The following is a 20,806-nucleotide window of genomic DNA, read 5'->3' on the forward strand; positions in this document are numbered from 1 at the left end:
CTTAATTATTTCATTTGGTTTTCTTTCCTTGTAAGAGGACTTCTTGTCCTCCCTTTGTGTCTCCTTTTTCATTATTAATAAACACTTTTTGTTGCTGATCCAAAAAAAAAAAAAAAAAAAAAAAACCAACCATGAATGAAGTTGGAGAATTGGAAATTATGTTCCTAGTAAACAAACTAGGATTCAAACAACCATGACCACAGCTGGATTTCGAAAATGCATACATCCAAACTGAACCAACACTTTCTTTCGGTTAAACCGTCGAGGCTTAATGAGAGAGAGAGAGAGAGAGAGATTTCCAAGACTATTAGAAGGATTCTCATTGTAATATTTGAAAACCAAAAAGTGGGCATCAATACATAAATAAGAAATTTTCAATTTACATATAGTTTCACTTTCTGGTGATGAGAGAGACAGAGAGAGAGATTTCCAAGGCTCTGGTAAAAGTATTCTCGTTGTAACGTTTGAAAACCAAAAAGTGGGCATCAGCCCACAGGACTAAATCATCAAATAGCATTACTCACCATTTTAGATAGGAATCAGGGATTACAAGTCATACTTAAAGAATAGTTAATGACAAGCAATAGATTCCTGAATCCTGATTACACCCATCTCAAGCATTGATGCAAGATAGGTAAAAATTAGTAAATTAGTGACAATGGAAAAACCAAGACAAACAGGTAAAAATAGTAGGAAAAGCAACAACAAAAAGGCAGATTGTTTCAACTAATATAATACAGAGAAAGCAATGAACAAAAAACTACCAACCTCAGATCCCTTCAAGTCCTGATGCAGAAACCACCATGGACCATTTTTGGATGATATTCTGAACATGCAAGTGGAATAACAATTAATATCTATTGAAAAAAAGTAAAAAAAAAAAAAAAGCGAAAGAAAAGAGAGGACCAATAAATATACTATCCTAGTGAAAAATGCAAGAAAAACGCAGCACAGTTCTTCAATAACAATGTCATCAAAATTGCACTAGAAAGCAGTACCAAAAATTTGAGCATGCCTTTAAACCACAAATATGTTCATGAAATTATTTATCGGAAAACCAACTCTAAACAACGTAACCAATGCCCTATCTCTCATATTACACCAGTTTTCAATTAAACTGAAATGGAGGTTCATGGTAAAAATAGAATAATCACGTCATAGACAAGAAAACACGAATTGCAAATAGAAATTTTTAAGAGACAACAGACATGCCATAATATCCTACAGTTTACCTGATATATCCTGCCAACGTATGCAGCCCCATAAAAAGAGCCAAGACTGCCCACACACCACAAAGACCAAAAATTGAAGGAACATATAGCAGAAATGCAGAAGATATTGCCCCTACCACCATTTGTAATTTATTTAAAAATTGTTAATAGAGGCCATTGTACAATCTTCACAGCCAGCTAATAGCATCACAGAGAAATTTAACTGTATAAGCTTACCATGGAACAAGCTGCGTATGGGAAGTCTGAAACACCATAATGGAGACCATCAAAAATAAAAGCTAGAGCATTTACAGGTTGGCTGGCACTGACAAAATGTAACAATTTCAGGAAACGCCACACAAGAAAGATCTTAGCACTTGACCATTCAGATAAACTAACAAAAATTGATAGATAGGATGACATGGCGAGCAAACATACCAAAACCCCAGTTCTAACAACTCCTAAGACTTCAGCATCCTTAGTGAATAAGGTGGCTAAAGAACCAAAAGATAAACCCAAAATTGCAGCCAAGGAAACCTTGTGAGCAATCCTATCTGCAAAAAAACATGTGAATAAGATTTGAACCACTATCAAGAAATATTGCAACTCCAACACAAAGAGCCTAAACACCTAGTAAACCTAAAATTCATTTGGTCCCAAGTAGAAGAATGTCGAAGCATAATGGGGAGGCATACAGGAATGACTGACCTTTAACGCAAAGTTTGTAACCTCCCTCAAAGTTTTGTAATCACCTTTTGAAGAAGAACTTGCAATCAAGGCCTACAAGAAACACAAATTTGATTTCAGAGAGGAAAAATACACACTAAACTCTGTAGATGCACAGTTTCTTTTCCTAGTGACAATTTTGGCAGTTTTGAGTGGAGTCAGCATCAACAAGAAACGTCCCATCCTAACTCAGATAATATGACCATATAGATTGTAATGAGACCACAAATCCAAACAAGTACATATGTATTGGGAGAGCATATATCAAATAATCTTTACAAACAAAATTTTGTACCTGACCAGATGCCACCAATGCATCTGTGAGGAGAGATACAGCCAACCATACTTGTAAGCATATTTGATGAGCAGCCATAGCTACTGTAACGCCCTCAAAAAATACATAAAACCCATCATTCTTGGCATGCAACAATATAAGGAAAATAAACATCTTTCTATTTATCAGAGTAATTCTTACAAAAGTATTACATGTTGACAACAAAAGTAAATGCCCTAAATGCTTACAACTTTCCAAGCCAACACTTGGTTACAAGAAATGAGTACTAACTATATACATATTAAGCCCTTGGCTTGCATTTACATGTAATACATCAAAAGAAAGCAATCTAACAAAAGTCTGCCTACCTCTAGCCTCTCAAGCTATGTCCTTGGAGGTGGCATGCTGCCTGTACCTGAAAATGATGTCCTATATAGGGTGAGCCACAGCCCAGTAGAAATATACTAAACCAACTATAAACAATGACTAAAAGATTAGCAGTTGATAGATGGTCAACACTTATATTCCAACTCATATCATATTACAGTTTCATGACAATCATGTCCATGCTACATTTCCTTTTTCCATTTCTCATTCGACTTTAAGTTCAAAAATAAGGCTCAGATCCTGGCCAACCAGTTTAATGAGATTATAATTCATCATTAAAATACTTTCGAAAATCATGACGGATACACATTTCGATGCCGTATCAGTAACACATGATATCACTTCCATACTTCACACACGATACACATTTTGGTGTTGTATCAAATAAACATAGAAACATTTCTATACTTCACAATTGATAATGATATACATTTTAGTGCTATATCAAATCAAACAATCACTTCCATACTTCACAATCGATACACATTGTAGTGCTGTATCGATGTCAAGCAGTTTCCGGTTTAGAGGTCCATCCCCTAAACCGTGGAGTACATCCCCTATCTCCTCCCACATAACACAATGTCTATAAACAATTATCATATACATAATCAATCAATACATAAGGTTAATGTATTATTCCAACCGTCATATTCGATGACACATTCAATTGATTAGTTTTAGTTTGCCTAATCATTATGCATTATCTACAACAATCAAGACTATCCTCCACCGATAGCCCAAAACAGTTATTTCTAAACAGAAAATAAATGCATCAAATGGACATAATATCGACATTTTGACTAGGTGAGCGATAAACAAATCCAACTCCACCCTTTGATCCCATATCCTTTCAATTCCATTATTCTCAATTCAATTTCTCATTTCTCAAAATTAATTATACAAATTAATTTATTAAACTAATTAGGGCATTTTCCCATAATTCAAACAACAACCCTAAGGTTCCATTTTCATCAATAATCCAACATTTATTCCTTTTCTCAATGTATTACATACATGTGGGTTTATATATATGAAAACCCCATCTTTTGAAAATTACATCATGATCCCAAACCTTCTCAAAATTACCCAACAACCCCCAACATATCAAAATGCTAAAATTTAAAGACAAAGCTCATAAGATGAAGTAGGATATCCTTACCTCGAAGTTAGAGCTCAAAAGGAGAAGAAGACCAAAACCAAAGTGCTCCAAATCCACAAATTTTCGGATCAAAAGGAAGCCCTCGACGATCAACACACTTTTTACAAAGGCGAAAGGTTAGGAAAACACTCTAGCTAGATCAAACCCTAGAGAGAAGGGAGATTCTAGAGAGAGGAGCTCTCAAAAACGTTTTTTGGGAAAGTAAGAGAGAGAAAGAGTGTTGAAAAAGTGATCCAAAAAGTGAAATCTCGCACTGATATAATCGACTTCTCGCTCGAGCATGGAAACCCCTGCTCGAGCGTCAGACACAGATTCACGCTCGAGCGTCCAAAGCGCTGCTCGAGCGTCGATTGCACACCTGCAGAAGTTTTGCAGACATGGTCCCCGCTCGAGCGTCCGACGACCTGCAGAGAAAAATACTAGGAGATGAGAATTCACGCTCGAGCGTCAAAACTCCCCACTCGAGCGAAGAAGCAACAACGAAGGGCCCGCTCGAGCATCAAAAGTCCCGCTCGAACGTGAAGGCCAAATTCTGGGCATCAACTCTAGGTTTCCAAACGCAACCAACTTGTTTCAAACCTGCCCAACACAACCCAAGACTCAAATATAAAGAGTAAAGGATGGAAATGAGAATGAGACAACAACACATCCACGGAACCGAGTTCGGAATACAATAAATAAAGGAAGGAAAACCAGGATCGCTATAACCTTCCCCCCTTAAAGAATTTCGTCCCCGAAATTAAGTACAAGTTTTCAAAAACAAGTTTTTGTCAATTCTCAACAATATTACAATTCATTACTCACCCATCTGACCCATTACCGGTCATTCCATCTCTATTCAAGAGGCATTTCACAATATAACTCAATAAGTATTATTAGCATGCTTTTCCTCGAAATTCAACGATTTCAACATTTATTCCACAATTCCCATATCATATTCAATATTCATGATATATTCCATTTTTACAATACATTCAACGTATACAATGTTACAATAACTTCCATTTCGAGGCAAGTTTCAAATTATCTCCATAAACCAAAACATACACAATGTTTTACAACTTAAGACATATATAATGCTCTTAAAGTTTACTAACATTACAAAATCTCAATACAAGGTCAAGCATTTACAAACAAGTCCGGATATTTCTCACGGACATCCACCTCACGTTCCCAAGTGGCTTCTTCCACTCCGTGATGTTTCCACAAAACGTTTACCAAGGGAATGATCTTGCCTCGCAAGACTTGATCCCTTCTATCCAAGACCCGAACCGGTCTCTCCTCATATGAGATATCCTCGTCAATCTCCAAATCGGTCCAATCTAGCACATGGGACGGATCTGGTTCATACTTCCAAAGCATACTAACATGAAACACGTTATGTAACCCGGATAACTGCGGCGGTAAGGCTAAACGGTACGCAACCTCCCCAATCCTCTCAAGGATCTCAAAGGGACCAATAAACCAAGGGAATAACTTCCCACTCTTCCCGAACCTCATCAAACCTCGTCTAGGTGATATTTTCAGAAAAACATGATCACCCGTTTCAAATGCCAAAGGCCTCCTCCTACGGTCGGCATAACTCTTATGGCGACTCTGGGCTGTAACAAGCCTCCTACGGATAAGCTCGAGTTTCTCCGTTGTTTCCCTCACCAACTACGGGCTCAACAACGGCGCATCACCCACCTCGGCCCAACAAACTGGAGACCTACAAGGTCAGCCATACAAGGCCTCAAAGGGTGCCATATCGATACTCGACTGGAAACTGTTGTTGTAGGCAAATTCCACCAAGGGCAAGTGCCTCTCCCACGACCCACTAAAGTCAAGGACACAACTTCGAAGCATATCCTCAAGGATCTGAATAGTATGCTCGGACTGCCGTCAGTCTGAGGATGATAAGCCGTGCTAAAGGTCAACTTAGTGCCCAAGGCACTCTGCAAACTCTGCCACAACCTAGCAGTAAAACGAGGATCTCTATCTGAGACGATCGTCACTGGGACCCCGTGCAACCTCACTATGTCCCGAATATACAAATCGACTAGATGATCTACCGAATCTTTCACGCGCATAGGGATAAAGTGCGCCGACTTAGTCAACCGGTCTACAACCACCCAAATAGCATCACTACCCTGCTGAGTCCTCGGAAGACCTACAACGAAGTCCATAGTGACATGCTCCCACTTTCACTCAGCAATAGGCAAGGGTTGCAACAAACCCGCTGGCCTCTGATGCTCAACCTTCACTTGCTGACAAGTAAGGCACTTAGACACGAAAACTACCACATCTTTCTTCATACCCTGTCACCAAAACTGGCGACCCAAATCACGATACATCTTGGTGCCTCCCGGATGCACTGCAAGACGTGAATGGTGAAACTCTCGGAGTACCTCCTCTCGGCAAGCCTTGGCACAAACAGACGGTCTCGATATCTCACACTCAGGTCGGGATACAAAGACAAACCCTTCTCAATCTTCCCACTGGAGATCTTCTCTCGGATGGACTCTACCTCAAGGTCACCTCTTTGTGCCTCTAACACTCAACTCACAAGTGTAGGTTGCGCAACCACAGAAAACAGAGTCGCAGCCTCAACGGATTAGCCCAGAAGCAAATCAAACTCCCCAAGTGCACCCAACATTTCCCACTCCTGGATGGCTATACAAGCTACATCACTAATGGATTTCCTACTAAGGGCATCGGCCACAACATTGGCCTTACCCGGGTGATAGTGCAACTTAAAATCGTAGTCCTCAATGAACTCCATCCACCTCCTCTACCTCAAATTCAAGTCTCTCCGTGTAAACAGATACTTCAGACTCTTATGATCCGAGAATACCTCGAACCTCTCACCATAAAGGTAGTGCCTCCAAATCTTCAATGCAAAAAGGACAGCTGCTAACTCTAAGTCATGTGTACGGTAATTCCTCTCGTGAATTTTCAATTGACGTGAGCCATAAGCTACCACTTTCCCCTCTTGCATCAACACACAACCCAAACCCTCTCGTGAGGCATCACAGTAAACCGCATAACCCAAACCTCTCTCTGGGATAATCAAAACCGGAGCGGTGGTCAATCTAACCTTCAACTCTTAGAACAACTTTTCATAAGTCTCACTCTATACAAATTTGACTCCCTTCCGAGTCAATCTAGTCAACGGTGAAGCTAGCCTGGAGAAATCCTTCACAAACCGGCGGTAATACCCAGCTAATTCCAAAAAACTGCGGATCTCAAAAACACTTTTAGGTTGTGCCCAATCCTGCACTACCTCTATCTTGGATGTATCAACAGACACCCCTTCCCCGGAGACCATATGGCCTAAGAACTTAACTTCTCTTAGCCAGAACTCACATTTTCCAAACTTGGCATACAGCCTATGGGCTCTAAGCAACTCAAGCACCACTCTCAAGTGTTCCTCGTGCTCTTCCTCAGAAGGTGAATAAATTAGAATGTCGTCCACGAAGACGACTACAAAATGATCCAAGAATTCCCAGAATATCCGGTTCATCAAATCTATAAACACTACCAGTGCATTGGTGAGCCCAAATGGCATCACCAGAAACTCATAGTGGCCATACTACGTACGGAATGCCGTCTTCGGAATATCCTCCTCCCTGACCCTCAACTGGTGGTAACCCAATCTCAAATCTATCTTAGAGAAACAACGGGAACCCTTCAATTGGTCAAACAAATCATCTATACGAGGCATAGGGTACTTATTCTTGACCGTAGCCCGATTCAACTTCCGGTAGTCTATACAAAGTCTCAAGGCACCATCTTTCTTTTTAGCAAAGAGGGCCGGTGCTCCCCACGGCGAAACACTAGGGCGAATAAAACCCTTATCTAGCAACTCCTAAAGCTGAATCTTCAGCTCACTCAACTCGGCTGGGGCAAAATGATATGGTGCCATAGAAATCGGTGCCGTACCGGGCACTAGATCAATGGAAAACTCAATCTCTCGGTGAGGTGGCAAACTAACGAGGTCCTCGGGAAAAACATCCGAATACTCACAGACCACTCTCGGCAATACAATCTGGGTCTCATCACACTCACTACTCGAAAGGCTAGCAAGAAGACCACTAAGCTCACTCCGCCCTCGCGGATCATACACCGGTGGCAACACACTACCAACCCGATCCCCCAAGAAATGGAAACAATCCCCGCTCAAGGTACATACTGTGACCCTCTGGCGGTAAGAATCAATAACTGCTCGGTATGCCGATAGCCAATGCATACCCAAAATAACATCAAATCCCGACATAGGCATAACTACAAAAGGAAACGGAGGTCGACGATCTGCTACCTCTATATCACAACCTCTACACCCTTGTTTCAAAATCAACTCACCTCCAATAGGTGATACAACACAAATAGGAGATACTAACCATACCAACTTCAAACCCAAAACAGATGCAAATGCAGCAGATACAAAAGAATGAGATGAACCTGTATCAATCAACACACTAGCAACCGAGTTGCAAAACAGAAAGGTACCTCTCACAACTGATAGAGCCGGTACTAGGTCCTGCGCGATAACAGCATGCACGCGCCCTGTAGGCCCCTGATCCACCTGCTCAACCCTAGAAGCAAAGGATTGCTGCACAGACTGGGACGATGAAGCCCCCTGATTGGCCCTCAAGGCCTGAACTGACTGAGCTGGCTGAAAACTCTGCCTCTGCCCAGATGCACCAGATGTGCAACTCAACTGCGGGCAAAACCTCTTCAAGTGCCCCGCTTGACCACACTGATAACACGACAAAGGCTGGCCTCTGCCCTGACTCTGGCCCTGAAGTCGAGCCGAAGATGAAGCAGCTCTCTAACCTCCTCCCTTCTGCGGGCAAGCTGGAGACTTGTGGCCCAACTGACCACACTTATAACAAGTCACGTCTCCCTGGCTGCCTCTCCCAGAACCTGCACTCGGCACTGGAAAGGTCGATCTAATAAAACCTCACTGAGACTGCTGAGGGTTAGAACCCCTCTGTTTCTTGCCATCACCCTAGCCATCTTGGCTCCTCTTAGAGCCCCTCTGCCCCTCCTCCTCCTCTTGTATCATGATCTCCATATGGGCTGTAGCATTAACCAAGCGCCTATAGTCTCGGGTCATAGAACCCCCAACCCTCATCTTGAGGTCGCGCCTTAACTTCTTCTCAACCTCGATACAACGACGCTCCTCGGACGCCACGAGCTCAGGTGCAAACCTGGACAGACTAGTAAAAGCAGCCTCAAACTCGGCCACTGAAGAACTCAATTGCAAGAGCTGGCAGAACTGGTCTCTCAGCTTCTCCCTGACAGTTGGAGATAAGAATTTCTCCTAGGAAGTATTCACAAAAGCCTCGCAAGTGCCATCAATACGACCCTTCACAAACTTCCACGACTGACCCGCATCCCCCTTAAGCTGGAAAGGTGCCAAGGTCACTTTCAATGCTCCGTCCTCGATGCCTAGCATCTCGAACGTCTTCGTCATCTGCTTTAACCACTCATCAGCCTTAAGGGGCTCCTTCGGATCCCCAACAAATTCGTCCGGATTCGACCGGAAAAACTCCCTCTTCAAGAAGGAAGGCCCTGCCTCAGTAACGTGGGCCTGAACCTGATTCTCAGCTCTGAGAATGCCCATAGACTCTCTCAAAGCTCCTGCTATCTCTCGGGCTAAGACGCCCATAGCCTGCTGACCTGCTGGCTCGGCCACATTGGCCTGACCAACCCCCTCCTGCTGTTCCAGAATCTCCTCCGGTATAGGCATCTCCTGCCTTCTAGGCCTACCTCGCCTACCTTCTCGTCCTCGTCCTAACATCCTAATAAAGGTAACGAAGAACATTAGCACATCCACAAATGTGCCGAAGCTATAACACTCACGTCCTAATACACTGGACAACTGTAATTCACTCCACGTAAGCACATAATCACATAAGCACCTATGAATTTCATTTCCGGATAATGATAGTCCAGACGCGTTGCTAGAGTTCCAGTTAGAAACAGCATTAATCAAGTGCTTTTCCAACAAGACTCACAGAAACCTAAGGATCCAATCAACATCCTAGAAATTAAATCCCATACCCAGGTAGTCACATAAACATGTTATCACATAAGCACATAACATTACATCTAAGTCTCTAACAAGCGAGACAAACCCATTGTGATACTAATCACTTCCCACGTACCCAAAGTATTCAAACCCGGTACGCTCTGATACCAAGTTGTAACGCCCTCAAAAAATACATAAAACCCATCACTCTTGACATGCAACAATATAAGGAAAATAAACATCTTTTTATTTATCAGAGTAATTCTTACAAAAGTATTACATGTTGACAACAAAAGTAAACGCCCTAAAGGCTTACAACTTTCCAAGCCAACACTTGGTGTCACGACCCAAACCCGGCCCCATGGGTTTAGTACCGTAACCGGCCAGTAATCCGAGATTACCGAAGGCCTGCTTAACAGTAAGACAGTAAAACAGAGTACAGGGCCTGGCGGAAGCCAATACAGTAAATAAACAGTGTCCAATGAGCTGTGACAGTCTGTATGCAAAAAGATTTTTCACATATATATACATAACCAGTACAGGACAGTATGCACATTATTTACATTCATTCAGACTAGGGACTCCATCCCTTACATAACAGTACAGTAAACATTCAGTCTATGCCATCCATTCGGTTATTACAAAACAGTAAGACAGTACAGAAGGAGGAATTCTAAAACACCCCTAAGCCTTAGCATTATAGGCTTGGAACCTCGCAGTGAGGCACATAGGCTGGCTTGACAAAACTGGTGTAACCCTGACGCTCCTAGCCGTGGTCTGGTGCCTGTACACCTACATATATATATGAGCAGTGAGCTAAAGCCCAGTGAATAACATAATGCGTAAAGAGGTTAAGAATGAATATCCTTACAGTAATGAAAACAGTTCATTAAATCAGTATTTCAGTCGTTCAGTCAGTACAGTCATATATAGTACATCCATTAGCATAACAGTACAGTAAACACTAGGTCTTAAAAGACCGAGCAGTAAATGATGGCCATCAGTCAGTAACAGTAGTGGTTCCAACAAGGGAATCGACAGAGATCTCTGTAACAGTAACAGTAAACAGTAAACAGTAGGTGCTAAGGATGCCACAATACAGTTCAGAATATAGGACATACATTCATTCAATTAACAGTATTCAATTCGGAAACAGTACAGTTCAGTGGTTCAGAAAATAATCATTTTTGAACATATCTTTACACAATCGTTACTCACAGAGTTCTGGGCTACAGTAAGCTAGAGCGTGTCTCCCCAGTCGCCAACCCTACACAGTTAACAGATTGAACACACTAAGCTACATAGCTGGGAAAGATAATAACTTAATCCCTAAGTTGCCTCGGTGTGTTTTACATCTATATCCTCAATAAGATGCCTTAAACTAGGCCTAAGAATGCCTAGAATGGGATGAGGATGCAAAGATGCACTTTTAAAAGCATTTTCAGAATTTTCAGAAAACAGAGTCCCGCTCGAGCGCAGGTTTCCCCGCTCAAGCGGACATGCAACAAAGGTACACGCTCGAGCGTACAAATCTTCCGCTCGAGCGTACTGTAAAAGTACTGGATGGGTGAAATCTCTGCTCGACGCTCGCTCGAGCTTGAGACACACGACTCCGCTCGAGCGCCCAATCCTCCGCTCGAGCGGACTGTAAAACAGTGCAAGATGCTGGATGCTCGGATTCCACGCTCGAGCGGCACTTCCCCCGCTCGAGCGGAAGTGCAAAATCTGGAAATTCCAGATTGCACCTCCAAGCTCAAACTCAAGTTTTTAACAACTCAAACTCGACCTCTTGGGCTGAATTTCCAGAAAACATTTGTAAACACATAGAATAACATGGTTCAAAGCTCAATTTTGAGAAATCAAAGCCCAAGGGTGTTTAATTCAAACCCAATTTCAAACCAATTTCATGAACATGGAGAACATGCAAACATGCATGAATTCAAACCAATTCAAAGCTTCCAATACTAGCCCAAAAGAGCCAATTCTTTTCAAAACATGATGAGTTCATGGTCTTAAACATAATTGTGAACATGCATGTAACATTTTACCATGAAAACAACTCAAACATCTACAATACAAACATGCATGCATGGAATGAGCTTCAATTCAACATGTTAGAGCTAAATTATGACTTAGCTCCTCAATTAGACATGAACCATGCATGAATCACTTAATATTCAAGAACAAGAGAGTAGTTATTCTACCTTAGGTCTTCAATGCAAGACTAGAAGCTCAAAATAGCAATCTATACTTCAATCCCTTCAAGCCCCAAGCCAAGACAACAAGTTGAATTCAATTCACTCACTCTCACTCTCTCTAAGGTTGGTTGAACAAGAGATATGGCTGAGGAAAATGTTTTGATTCAAGTATGCAAGGCTCTAGTATTGACTAGGTAGTGGTCCACTCATGTGGCAAAATGGTAAATAAGTGTAACAATGCAATTTACCAACATTTAATCTAATTTAATTATACCTAATCAGTTTTCGGATAAATTTACCATAAAATCACATTAATTACGAGGGTCAAGAAACATCAATCAATTCCCGGTTCGGCCGCCGATAAGCCTTCAATTAGCAGTTTAAACATAAAACATAAACAGATCAAGTAAACAATCAAACAGATAGAATACAGATTAGCATACATACTCAGTCAATTCAGTTCCAGTTTTCAGTCAGTCAGTTCAGTGCTTTAATCAGTTCAATTATCAGTCATGATCAATTCAGTTTAACGGTAATCAATGTTTATCGGTAGGCAGTGGTGAGGGTTATTACACTTGGTTACAAGAAATGAGTACTAACTCATATACATATTAAGCCCTTGGCTTGAATTTACATGTAATACATCAAAAAAAAGCAATCTAACAAAAGTCTGCCTGCCTCTAGCCTCCCAAGCTATGTCCTTGGAGGTGGCATGCTGCCTGTACCAGAAAATGATGTCCCATATAGGGTGAGTCACAACCCAGTAGAAATATACTAAATCAACTATAAACAATGACTAAAAGATTAGCAGTTGATAGATGGTCAACACTTATATTCCAACTCATATCATATTACAATTTCATGACAATCATGTCCATGCTACATTTCCTTTTTCCATTTCTCATTCGACTTTAAGTTCAAAAATAAGGCTCAGATCCTGGCCAACCAGTTTAATGAGATTATAATTCATCATTAAAATACTTTCGAAAATCATGACAGATACACATTTCAATGTCGTATCAGTAACACATGATATCACTTCCATACTTCATACATGATACACATTTTGGTGCTGTATCAAATAAACATAGAAACATTTCTATACTTCACAATTGATAATGATATACATTTTAGTGCTATATCAAATCAAACAATCACTTCCATACTTCACAATTGATACACATTGTAGTGCTGTATCGATGTCAAACAGTTTCCGGTTTAGAGGTCCATCCCCTATCTTCCCCTAAACCGTGGAATACATCCCCTATCTCCTCTCACATAACGCAATGTATATAAACAATTATCATATACATAAGGTTAATGTATTATTCCAACCGTCATATTCGATGACACATTCAATTGATTAGTTTTAGTTTGCCTAATCATTATGCATTATCTACAACAATCAAGACTATCCTCCACCGATAGCCCAAAACAGTTATTTCTAAACAGAAAATAAATGCATCAAATGGACATAATATCGACATTTTGACTAGGTGAGCGATAAACAAATCCAACTCCACCCTTTGATCCCATATCCTTTCAATTCCATTATTCTCAATTCAATTTCTCATTTCTCAAAATTAATTATACAAATTAATTTATTAAACTAATTAGGGCATTTTCCCATAATTCAAACAACAACCCTAAGGTTCCATTTTCATCAATAATCCAACATTTATTCCTTTTCTCAATGTATTACATACATGTGGGTTTATATATATGAAAACCCCATCTTTTGAAAATTACATCATGATCCCAAACCTTCTCAAAATTACCCAACAACCCCCAACATATCAAAATGCTAAAATTTAAAGACAAAACTCATAAGATGGAGTAGGATATCCTTACCTCGAAGGTAGAGCTCAAAAGGAGAAGAAGACCAAAACCAAAGTGCTCCAAATCCACAAATTTTTGGATCAAAAGGAAGCCTTCGACGATCAACACACTTTTTACAAAGGCGAAAGGTTAGGAAAACACTCTAGCTAGATCAAACCCTAGAGAGAAGGGAGATTCTAGAGAGAGGAGCTCTCAAAAACGTTTTTGGGAAAGTAAGAGAGAGAAAGAGTGTTGAAAAAGTGATCCAAAAAGTGAAATCTCGGAATGATATAATCGACTTCCTGCTCGAGCATGGAAACCCCCGCTCGAGCGTCAGACACAGATTCACGCTCGAGCGTCCAAAGCGCCGCTCGAGCGTCGATTGCACACCTGCAGAAGTTTTGCAGACATGGTCCCCACTCGAGCGTCCGACGACCTGCAGAGAAAAATACTGGGAGATGAGAATTCACGCTCGAGCGTCAAAACTCTCCGCTCAAGCGGAGAAGCAACAACGAAGGACCCGCTCGAGCGTGAAAGCCAAATTCTGGGCATCAACTCTAGGTTTCCAAACACAACCAACCTGTTTCAAACCTGCCCAACACAATCCAAGACTCAACTATAAAGAGTAAAGGATGAAAATGAGAATGAGATAACAATACATCCACGGAACCGAGTCCGGAATACAATAAATAAAGGAAGGAAAACCGGGATCGCTATAGCTACCGTTCCTTGACGAGCAGCCATTGATGTCCCCAGTGTCATGGTCACAAGAATAGCAAGAGTTCTGCTGATAAGAAAACCACCTAGAGGAGTGAAGAATGTGTAAAAAGCATCACAATCTAGGATTCTAGAAAGAACAAGACCACAAAGGGTGAAAAACAAACTATTTTATGTATGAAATCTAATGATTTCGTGTTTGTGTTAGGTCATTTTAAATATTGAAAAAACAGAGCCAATGAGGCACAAATTGACCATTGTGTTCTGCTTTTCAATGCAAAAATAAGTCAACCAGAACTCGACCATTTGTATGTTGCATATGGAGAAAATAAAGGGCACTCTTATTAAACTTGATCCTAAAAGTGAGACTCTCTCCAAGGTGTCCTATAACACTGCCACTGAGTAAGGTATAAAATTACATGCCATGCACTTGGAGTGATTAGTATTGACCGCACAGCACAATTGTTCTCCATACATAGCACCACGGTGGTGAAACCATCTTTCCCTCAAGATTTAAGAATCCTTTAGAAGTTGAGAAAACCTACCATCCATATAAAATAAATCATGAAAGTCATGATGTCCCAACATCATCAATCCAACACTTCAGAAATTTTTGCATATTTGGATAATTGTCTTATCACCAAGGATCATTCTTCAAGCACCAGAATGGTGCATGACTATCACTCAAGTCATATTGCCAACCAGTACCTGTCTTGTATACTTTAGAACAGCAGGAAAAAAAGAATAGCGACTGTTAGAATAGTTGGGGTGTTATTGATATTTTTGTTATTACGTTGAGGGTATTTTGGTCATCATGTAATATTGGACACCATAACTATATATATACTATTGGTATAGGGTTAATTAAAACTCTAAGCCAATTAGTTCAAACTTCTTCTCCTTCTCACCTCTCTTCTTTCTCTTTCTCAAACCCTAACCCTAGTTTCATACTCTTTTTACTTCAACTGCAACTAATGGACAACATATACCTAAAATTCTTCCTCCTCCTTCGAAGCTAATATACCGACATATTTAACACAAAAGTGGTCAACCAGTGCACAAGGCTCCCACGAAAGCACAATCTAGGGAGGGCAAAATGTACATAACCTTGCTGTTATTTTTGAGAGATTGTTTCTGCGACTCAAACCCGCGCCACTAGGAAGTTAATGTACAATGCTCATGAGAACCTCAAGGTTTTTGGGTACAATACTAGCTCCTTAGGAAGCAACAAGCAAGGATATATGAACTTACAGACTCCATTTGAGTGTGCCTTCCAGCACTAGTCACATTAGAAAGGTTAGCTCCCACATGCAACAAAACAGTCTGTCCCAGTGTTCTGCCGCTAGATGAACTGCTAGAACTAATCCACCTTAGACAGAACTTATGGCCCTAATCCAGTGTAATATTAATATTCAAATTCCATACTCTCACAAAATTACAATAAAATGTCAGCGTAAATCGCATCTGTCAGACGCATGCCAATAGATTTTACAACAATGATTCATCCCCCATTTTCCTCCCACCCCCTTTGACCCCCTCTCTCTCTCATTGGTTACTTTTACTTTTTCTTTTTCTTTTTCTTTTTTTTCCTGCTCCTCCAATCACCACCTGCCATGTGGCAAAGGGGGTGAGGGGGTGACCCCCAAAAGGGGGTCCCAAGCATTATTCTAGATTTTAATCACACCAGCAGCATCTTAAAATAAAGAAACACTTACCAAATTTTATATAACCTCCAAATTGCAGATCTCTTAACCTTGGAGGCAATAACACAGCTCTCTTATTAAGATGCCAGATCATTAAGAAGGCAACGATATATCTGAAACATAGAAAACCTAGCACAGTCATTCTTCAATAAAGCAGAAGAAAATTTTAAAATAGAATAAATACAGAAAATACATACTGAGAGATAACAATGGAAATGGCTGCTCCAGTCACGCCAAACTGAAAATAATACATAAGTATGGGAAACAAAAATATAGCAAAGAAATTACCAACACCTGCAAACAGAACAACTGCAAAAATTTACAAGAATTTACCCCATTTGATGGGACTTAAGGCTTCGTTTGGTTTGGTTTGGTTTAGCATTTTAACCTAGCACAAGCTCATACTTACTCCCATAACCATTTCTAATACATCCATTCAAAAACCTCTTTTTTGATTTTAAACCAAAACCCTAGGTTTGTTCAAAATTACCTCAAATCTCAATATTTCTTACACATCAACAGATAACTAAGTTAAAACTTATAATAGAGTATAGAAAGTCCCTACCTCAAGCTTAGAAGACCAAAACAACAATGGAGGAACTTGAAAGACACCGAAATCAAATCTTGTTCAGACCAAAATGAAGCTCTTGAGGCACTCTACCTTTTTAACAAAGGCACAAAAATGGAAAAATCACTAGATCTAGATGAAAAAGTAGAGAAAATGTAGGTTTTAGAGAGAGAGGGTCTCAACTTTAGGGTTTAGAGAGAAATAGATCTGAAAAAGTGATGTAAAATGACCTTGTTACGAACTGATATATGCATAGTCCGCTCGAGCGCAAGAAGTGTTGCTCGAGCGTCAGACACAATAAATTGTTCCGCTCGAGCGCAAAAAGTAACGCTCGGGCATAGAATGTACACTTCCAGTAGTTTTGCAGATAACAGACCAACGCTATAGTGCAAGAAAGGTCGCTCGAGCGTAGAATACACTCTCCCAATATTTTTAATTTTGCAGACCTGCAAAAATATTGAGAGTTCACAAAGCCCGCTCGAGCACAAGAAATGTCACTCGAGTGGAGGAGCAAAATCCTAGGCAACAAAAGGTTTGAAAACCATGTAACACAACCTGTTCCAAACGCAACCACAACAACCTAATAACCAAATTTCTAATAAACACAAGGGAAGCAAGATATAACCAACAATATAAAACCATTAAACCTGAGTTTGGGATACAACAATAGTCGGGTCACAACAGGAATCGCTATAAAGCTCATAGCATTTCATGCCAGGTAATAAAGACGAAGTTGGAGCATTTGAAAACATATGATTATCTTAGAAGAATTAGGAATTGGTTTTGTTGAATCTCGTTTTGTAATCCTGTTTGGATAATTGTATTCTTTTACTATATCTATACATATCTTTTGTAACATATCCTTATTTTCCGTCACTTTATGTAGACCTTGTATTAATATCTTGTTAAGATCTATCAAAAAGGTAATTTTGTTATCCAAGGAGATTGGACTTTGAAGGAAAATTATATTGACTTCTTTGATCTTTCCTAGGATCTTACTTGGTTATGAACCAAAAGACTCATTAGTGACGTTTCCCAAACTTCACCCTTAAAGTAAATCTTGGAATGCCACACTTGTAACCGTAGAAAAATCTTATATTTATTTGTTAATGTATTCCTTGATGTTCTCGATTTTTGGAGCATCATAGTGCACGTGCTTTTCGACTTTGTTCTTAGAATCTCAAAGTAGGATTCAGTTTGGTTGTGTGATCACATTTTAATACACATAACTATGTTTTGAAAAACATATGGAAAACTACAATTTCGATCTATTTCAATCAATCGGTTTGAGAAATCAAGTCAAAAGGCTTGTCAAATCCTTTATTTTACACACACACACACACACACACACAAAAGACAAAATTCCTATCCAACAATGAGCCAAATAAAAATTTTACTTTTTTTTTCATTGCCAAAGTTCACAATTTTCATAAATAAAAACTCAAAATAAAACAAATAAATAAACTACGTAAAATTCTACAAATTAGTAAAACTTGACAATACTAAAAATCATAATTACAAATAAATAAATAAATAAATAAATTGCACCACTAATCAAAATGTATTTATCTTTAAAGAAAAAGAAATTTTAAAAAAAAAAAAGAAGCAAGAATTTGATATTCATACAATCACCAAGCCCAATAATCATCACCAGCTAGCCTCATAATTAGAGAAAAATAAACACAACAAAGAATTCAAACTCCTTTCCATCGGAGTTAAATCCACAATCTCATACCACAAAATGGTCTCATTTGGGAACAGGCTATTCTAATATTCTTTTTAATTTTTTATGAAAAAATGTGTAAAAAAGTAGAGAGAGTGATGTGACAATTTATAGTAACTTTTTAACTTTTTCACTAAAATCTATAGTTGACAAACGAAACCTAATGCTACATAAAATTACTAAACCAAAAGCCTAATTGAATATACAAAAATTAATAGATAATGATATTGCAAAACTAGTTGTACTAAAATGACAACCCACTATTAAAATAGTATAACCAAAAAAAATATTCAGTGTGTTTGGTTTTAATTTTTTGAATTCATTATTTTGAAAATTAAATTTTTTATTTTCCGTATTTTTTAGTTTTTAGTGAATATTTTAAAAATTTTAAGCAATTTTTTTTTTTACTTTTTTTAGATGTATCTAAAGAGTAAAATATTTGTGAAAAAATATTTTAAAAAATTAATAAATACACAAAAATATTAAAAATATACTAAATGTTTTTTTTTTTTGTATCTTTGGTATTTAATGAATTTTTTTCACAAATATTATACTTTTTAAGTGTATTTATGTTAGGTGTGTCTAAAAATTTTTTAAAAAAAAATGCTTGAAATATTAAAAAAAAATTAGTGAAAACAAAAAAAATACAAAAAATTGAAACAATAAAAAATTTAAAAAATTGAATTCTGAAAATGGAAACTAAAGAGAGTGATTATAATTTTAACTCTTTTTTTTATATCATAATAAATTAAAAAATAATTTTAACAAAATAATTTTAACTTTTACCATTAAAATTACTCATATATAAGATTAGTGGTAACTAGTTATCTGTTCTATATCCTCCCTATATATCCTCAAACAAACCTATCAAAATGATAAATAGAGCTTAATAAGAAATTGAAACATTGCAAATTGATTCGGTCCAAACACGGTTTGGTTTGGTTTTCTCAATATATAATTCGGTCCTGATTCTTAAAATAAGGAAACCGTACTTCATGGTTCATTCTGTGATTTTATAGTTACAAATCCAATTTGGAACCAAACTGGACCGTTTAGTGTATACACATATAATTTGTTATCTACCGTAAACATTCAAATATCTTAGTAATATCAAATATATATTTATAAGTTGTAACATTTCACTCTTACAAGTTTATTTTTGTATAGTGATAGAACTAATTCTAAATAATTATTAAGTTGCGAATAATATTTCATGGTTGTGTTGTGAATGATGACAGTATTTCTAAAAATCATGATTTCAAACTGAACTAAATAGTGATTTATTGGTTCGGTTTGGCTTGGTTTCAAAATTTTTATGATTTTGGTTTGATTTCAAATTTTATAGAACCATAAGTAATGATTTGATCCCAATTTACTCTTAATTCGAATCAATCTGAACTATACTCACCTCTATAAATATCACAAGAGGCCTAATTACAAATATGAAATTTGTAGATAAAAAATTGTTTGAACAAAAAAAATATGAGGGGCAAATGCGTGATGAAGTATAATTAACAAAATAATAGACAACAATTAAGCCTTCGTTTGACATCTTAATCTTAGGTTAAAATAGTCATAAAAAATAAAATAAACTAATAAGATAAAATATTATATTTAAACTATAATTATTATTTTTTTTTTTCAGAAAAATCAAAAAAATTATAATGTCCATCCCAAATAAAAAAAATTTAATCTAAATTAAAAAATAAAAAATCAGCCCACGTTACAAACTTACCCTAAGGGAGGAAGGTGAGGTCAGGCCACCTATGTAATGGAGAGAGCTAGCAATTTAAAAATAATATTGCATGTGGCGCAGTTCGTTAGAAGCCACAACGTGTCCTACAAGTGACATTAATGGTGGGGTCCACTTCACCACCCACCACACACCAAACAGCGAGGTGACAACACTTCGCCGTTTGACAGCGGAGCACTATAGTTAGGTTTTGATGTAATTATTAAAACAGATTATAAATTATAGATTATATTTTAATAGATTATATATTATAATTTTAATCAGAAATTATTATTTTATTTGGTGTAACTGTTGAATTATATACTTAATTTGTTATGTAGTATTTGTTAATTAAGTTGTGAAATAACTTTTTCAATTAATTTTTATTTTTTATTATTCATTACTTGTCTATATTTTTCATAAAAAATAACAATAATCTATAATCCATTTGATTTTTTTTTTCTATTTTCAAAAAAAAAATAAAATCTAACAGTATAACCCTAAATTAACATGTCTATCGCAGAAACTGATAATCAGAAGTAATGGGTAAACTGCTTCTCAGAATCAGTTTTTT

The 20,806-nt window shown here is 38.1% G+C and overlaps 1 protein-coding gene across 1 annotated transcript; it reads right to left on the reverse strand.

Annotated features, from left to right (window-relative positions):
• Positions 1–687: 687 nt before the first annotated feature.
• Positions 688–16,630, reverse strand: LOC114276265 (protein DETOXIFICATION 45, chloroplastic). Its single transcript, XM_082896756.1, has 11 exons — positions 16,615–16,630; positions 16,407–16,503; positions 16,222–16,322; positions 14,513–14,592; positions 13,791–13,794; positions 2,233–2,312; positions 1,916–1,991; positions 1,650–1,765; positions 1,449–1,544; positions 1,233–1,354; positions 688–826 (listed from the first exon to the last, which is right to left on the reverse strand). The coding sequence occupies exons 1-11, from the start codon at positions 16,628–16,630 to the stop codon at positions 727–729; spliced, it is 888 nt and encodes a 295-aa protein (XP_082752882.1). The 3' UTR covers positions 688–726.
• Positions 16,631–20,806: the final 4,176 nt, after the last annotated feature.

The sequence above is a fragment of the Camellia sinensis genome, chromosome 12 (genome assembly GCF_055761805.1).
Source record: "Camellia sinensis isolate YWXY chromosome 12, ASM5576180v1, whole genome shotgun sequence".
Lineage (NCBI taxonomy): Eukaryota > Viridiplantae > Streptophyta > Magnoliopsida > Ericales > Theaceae > Camellia > Camellia sinensis.

Coding starts and splice junctions, on each gene's coding strand:
- LOC114276265 (XM_082896756.1), bottom strand. Junction 1,766..1,915: donor AAACTTTGCGTTAAAGGTCA/GTCATTCCTGTA, acceptor GTTTTTTTGCAG/ATAGGATTGCTCACAAGGTT. Junction 1,545..1,649: donor TTGTTAGAACTGGGGTTTTG/GTATGTTTGCTC, acceptor AAATTGTTACAT/TTTGTCAGTGCCAGCCAACC.